Source organism: Chrysochloris asiatica, unplaced genomic scaffold (assembly GCF_000296735.1).
Source record: "Chrysochloris asiatica unplaced genomic scaffold, ChrAsi1.0 scaffold00520, whole genome shotgun sequence".
NCBI classification, from domain to species: domain Eukaryota; kingdom Metazoa; phylum Chordata; class Mammalia; order Afrosoricida; family Chrysochloridae; genus Chrysochloris; species Chrysochloris asiatica.
In genome coordinates, this window is record NW_006409038.1 from 135,350 (window position 1) to 141,185 (window position 5,836).

The 5,836-nt window shown below is 35.3% G+C and overlaps 1 protein-coding gene across 1 annotated transcript; it reads right to left on the reverse strand.

Moving 5' to 3' along the window:
- Window positions 1-3,855: 3,855 nt before the first annotated feature.
- LOC102841209 (olfactory receptor 1C1-like) lies at window positions 3,856-4,791 on the reverse strand. The gene has a single exon (XM_006877523.1). The coding sequence runs from the start codon at window positions 4,789-4,791 to the stop codon at window positions 3,856-3,858; it is 936 nt and encodes a 311-aa protein (XP_006877585.1).
- Window positions 4,792-5,836: the final 1,045 nt, after the last annotated feature.

Sequence of the window (5,836 nt, forward strand, 5' to 3'; positions counted from 1 at the left end):
AGAATATTAAAGGGACCATGGACTCCCACAAGAACAAGCAAATCTATGTTGGAAGAAGTACAACCAGAATGATCCTTAGAAGTCAAAATGGCCAAACTTCATGTATAATACTTCAGACGTATTACCAAGAGGGCCCAGTCCCTGTAGAAGAATATCATGCTTAGTAAAGTTAAGGGACATCGGTAAATAGGAAGATCCTCAATGAGATGAATTGGCACAAAATTTGTAGCTATGGGCCTTAAGTGTAGCAGCAATTGTGAGGTTTGTGCAGGACTGGGCAGTGTTTTGTTCTGTTGTACTCTGGGTTGCTATGTGACTGAACTGACTTGATGGCACTTAACACAACAATGGACAGTCAAAGGGCAAGTCCGGGTTAGAAGAAGAACAGTCACAGTATTCCTTAAAAGAGAGTATGGTGAAACTTTGTTTCTTAATCTTTGACATGCTGTCAGGAAGAACCGTGCAAGGACAATTGTTCAAATGTGACAAGGGAAATCCTTTGCTATGTATGTACATTGTCTATATTTTTGACAGGTAAATAAGCAAAGGCAAAATAAATCCTCTACTGTCAGTGTGTCATACTGTTTCTATGATGTTTCAATTGGAAAATACTAAGATTTTATATTGGTTAATTTTGGAAGCAGGAAATTAATACCAGAAAAATGCATTTGTGTAATTACATAACATTTTATTAACACAAGTCTCATCTGAATGGCTGTATCAAGTGTGGCTCTTAATTTGGAGAACTGATTATGCAAGTAATATCATCTTACAATAATTTCTTACCATCTTAATCTACATAACATAAAAATATTTATGTTTAGGAAAATGTTCAGAGTTTGCAGTTGTGTATTTAGGTTTTGGAGTCCTGGTTATGAGTCAGAACCCACATGATGGCACTTAACCACCACCACTGCAACATATTAGACTTTGAAATAATGAACAGGTCTCTCCTAGGCTGGGCAGTCAATCATCTCATGTTAATATTATATGAACAGCATTCTTTTATCATGTAAGAAATATTATTATTATCTTCATTTTATGCATATTCTCTTTATTCCCTGAAATAGTCCCCCAATTTTTTTAACTTTTTATTGTTTACAGAGTAGATCATCAGTTTTACATTAAAAAAACATACACCTCATTTCAATGATTGCAGTTACCTCCATGTAACATCAATTACCTTATTTCCTCCATTGATTCTTGTATCCATTCCACCCTCCTACTCAAACTTTTTGAACTTTGTCCTTAAGTAATGCTGTTCTTTTGATTTTTGAGTGGTTGACCATTCATGGTGAACATACCTTACTATGTTGTTGTTTCCCCTGTACATATCTACTGCTTGATTGAAAATTGAGCTAAGAGGGTAAGTTAAGATCCAGACATGATGGATGACTAAGACACATAGTTCTGGGTTTCTCCAGTCTCTTTCAGACTGGTAAGCTTGTGATTTTTTTTTTTTTTTTTATAATCTTGAGTTTTGAGTCACAGTTTTTCATGCTCTATCTAGGACCTGCCTATGTGATCCCTTTCTGAGCAGTCAGTATTGGGAGCCAGACACCATCTAATTCTTCTAGTTTCAGGACCAGTCAAAAATTTATACAAGGGTGAATAAAATTTATTTTAATAAACTTTTAGAAAAGACAAATACATAATTTTTCAACACAGTCTCCTTGCTTTTCAATACACTTTGTCCATCTGTCATCAAGCTTTCATATTCCGTTATTTAAAAAATGTTTCAGGCTGAGTTATGAGCCATGAGTGTACCACTGTTTTCACTTCATCAGAGGTGAATCTTCATCCTCGAACAGATGCTTTCAGGGGACCAAACAGGGGAAAGTCCCATGGAGCAAGATCAGAACTATAAGGAAGATATTTTAACAACATCTTATAATGATGTTTTTCAGAGTTTCAACAGTGTTGGCAGAGGTTTGTGTGCATGTATTGTCATTCAAGATCACAATGCCCCTGGTTATCAGTCCTTTTAATTTAATCTAAGTCTAGGCTTCAACTCTTCAGTGAGCATCTTATTGTCAATAGCATTGTTGATTGATGGACCTTTTCCTGATAGTGTTCCATTACTGACCCTTGAGAATCCAGAAAAGTGTACGCATCAATTTTTCAGCTTATATTAGCTTTTTTGATTGGCTATTAAGTGATGAATACATGACTTGTCACCATTAATACTTTTTTAAAGAAACTTTTACCTTTCTCAGAGTATTGGTCCTCATTTTGTTTGTAGCTATTCTAACACTTACGTTTATACTCTTGTGAGAGTTGTTTCAGTACCCACATTCTATGAATGTGAATTCTTTATTAGATATTACAAACTAGATAAACATGTTATTACTGTCTGTTGCTTTAGAGTCAATTCTAAATTATGGCTTCCCTTTTTGTTAGAACAGAACTGTTACATAGGGTTTTCAAACCTGTATCCTTTTGGAAGCAGATTGTCAGGTCTGTCTTATTTAGTACCTCGAGAAGGGTTTGAACATCAATATTTTGGCTAGTAGATGAGCCGTTTAGTCTTTGTACCACCCAAGGACTCCTGGTAAATTAGTTAAAAGAGACAAACAATTTTACAAGTGTTGTTGGATTTTTGAAAAACTTACTATTAGGTTTTCCTTTTCTTTTCCTGCATTGATTTAAGTCATACTAGGCCTGTATGTTTTGTTTTGCTTTAGGAAGGTGTATGTGTGTGTGTGTGTGTACATGTGTTTACAATATATGTATTCATCCAATCAGTTCTTTATAAGGATCCCAAAGTTGAGATTTTTAAGGCTGGAAAATGTCAGGTAATCATAGCCTTATCTCATCCTCGGATATTAAAATGTAAAAAAGGTACTAAGAAAGGTTGAATATACAACCAGCATGGATTGAACTACAAATCTACAGCATGTATGATTTTTTGGGGCAGCGGGCATATTGCTGTTAGGTGCATTTGAGTAAGCGCCAACTCATAAGGACCAACAGAATGAAACGCTGTCTGGTCCTGAATCGTCCTCATAACGGTTGCCATCCATTGCTGCTGCCACTGTGACAATTCATCTCCTTGGGGGAGGGTGTGTCTTAGGTTTTTGTTGTTGTTGTTGTTGTTGTTGTTGTTGCTGACTGGTCTCTCCTGATAACATGTCTGAAGTATGAGAGACAAAGTCTAACCATCTGACTTTTAAACAAATACCATGACAGATTTCTTTATTCTTCAAGCATGGAACTTTTAATATTCTTCTCCAACACTATAACTCAAATGCATCAATTCTTCTGTGATTTTCTTATTCATTATACAATTTTCACATACATGTCAGGGGAATGAAAATAACATGGCTTGTGTTAGGCACACCTTAATTGTCAAACTGCTATCTTTGCTCTTCATTAAAGAGTTTTGTTTGTTTGTTTGTTTGTTTCCCACAGATTTGCCTAATGTAATATATCATTTATGTTTTTGATTGCTACTATCCTGAGTACTGACTGTGAATCCAAGCAATGAAGTATTTAACAACTTCAATATTTTTTTACATTTTCATGATGTTATTTACTGAGGAACATACTAAATTAAGACCCACAGGATTGGAGGTGTAGCGTTCTTTATGTACAATCTGTGGGTTGCATGCATACTATATCACCTTTTATTTTTTTAATATATAACTTTAATGACATAATTTTATTATCTATAAAATGGGTCTTAAATTTTCATATATTTTATGCAAAGATTAAATGTTATATCCAAATAAAACTAGTAATACAAATTCTAGCATAAATGGGTACTTAATATTAATTGATTGCACTTATTTGCCCTACAAATACACTTAATCACCAAACTAATAAATTCAATTCAGCCCGGAGTTTCAGAATTTTTTATATGACTCTATGCTTACAAAATATTTTCTGAAGTGCTTTCTTCATATCCTTATTCCTTAGACTGTAGATGAATGGATTCAGCATTGGAGTCACAATGGTATACATGATGGCTGACAGAGTGTCTCTCTGAGGAGTGTGAGAAGAGGATGGGCTAAAGTAAACAGCACTGGCTGTGCCATAGAACAATACAACGATTGACAGGTGACAACCACAAGTAGAAAATGCTCTCTGTTTCCCTTGAGTAGATGTTATCTTCAGGATTGTGGAAAATATAAACGAATAAGATATGAGGATGCAAATAAGGGGTGTGAGAGCCACTAGACCACCTACTGTAAAAATGACAATCAGGTTAAAGGAAACATCAGAGCATGAGAGCTTCAGGAGTGGGTTGAGATCACAAAAGAAATGATGGATGATGTTGGAGGAACAGAAGGACAGATGTGCCATTAAAGTAGTATGTAGGAGGGCATGAAGATAGGTAATTACCCAGAGTCCAGCTACCAGCTGGACACACAGGAGAGGATTCATTAGGATCATGTAATGTAAAGGGTGACATATTGCCACATACCTATCATATGCCATCGCACAGAGAAGAAGGCTGTCCATATTCACAAAAGAAATAAAGAAAAACAGCTGGGTGAGGCAGCCTGAAAAAGAAATAGTATGTGTACCAGTCAAGGTGTTAACTACCATTTGGGGAACTGTAGTAGAAGTAAAACAGATGTCAACAAAGGCCAAATTACTAAGAAAGAAATACATGGGTGAATGAAGGCAAGAATCACAGCTAATTCCCAAGATTATGAGCATGTTCCCCAACACAGTGACTAAGTACATGCATAAGAACAGTATAGACAGGAAGTGTTGCTGCTCCGCAGAGCTGGGAAGTCCCAAAAGGATAAATTCCTTGATGACTGTTAGATTTCCCCTTTCCATCTTCCCAATGAATCTAGAAGAGTAAAGTATTACATTATAGAAAGCATCACACACTCAGTGATGTGTGTGTGTTTGTGCAATAAAGCAACTTTTAGACCCTGTTTGTTTGAAAGATTCCAATTACATATTATATTGATGATATTTTGTGCCACTGAGTCAATTCTAACTCACTGCAACACTCTATGACAGAGTAGAAATTCCTGATACATCTTCTTAGACTAAAATCTTCGCAGGAGTAAACCATGAGATCTTTGCTATTGTGTAGCTGCTGAATGGATTAAAAATGCAAACCTTTAGCTTGACAGCCAAACACTTAACTATTGCTCCAGAAGGGCTCCCATTTGAGATATACTATTTGTATATTAAAATACACATTCTGGTCAGAACATTCTCCTTTAAAAAAAAAAAGAATGATTTGTTTTTTCCCAAGGCTAAATACACATTCTATGAGTAATGACTATTTTTTTTTTTTATTGTGCCAATTGTACCATTTTGCCTAGAGTAATCATACAGTTAATATGGGGTTTCATTAATTATCTGACCCACTAGAAATATTCTCTAAAATTTCATTTTTAGTGAAATATTCATTTTAGTGAATCATTTTCTTTTTGATCTGAAATTCATATTCCCAATGACAAATCTTATTTTGACTTTTTTTCTACTTGAAAAATATGTGTATTTTTCCAGTGTTGTGTCCACTTGAAAAATATAAATATTTTTTCAGTGATATTCCTGTGTAAATATCCATCATTTGGCCCCTTGATAATCACTTGTAGTTTTGGCTTGCCCAGGAAATCCTCTGGAGCCTAGTGCCAAAGAACTGTATTTCTTGGTCATGCCCTCATAGCAGCTCATGAGTGTGGCTTTCTGTAGAGGAGAAAGCAGTGTTTTCCCTTACTTATCTAAATTCTTTATTGAGTGTCTTGTCTTGGAACCCTTAACTGGACTCTCAAGAAAAAGCTTCTAGGAAAGTGGTTGTGAGTCACTGAATGGAATTTTATGTTGTTTCTTCCCTAAATATTTGATTGGGGTGATGGAAATAGTT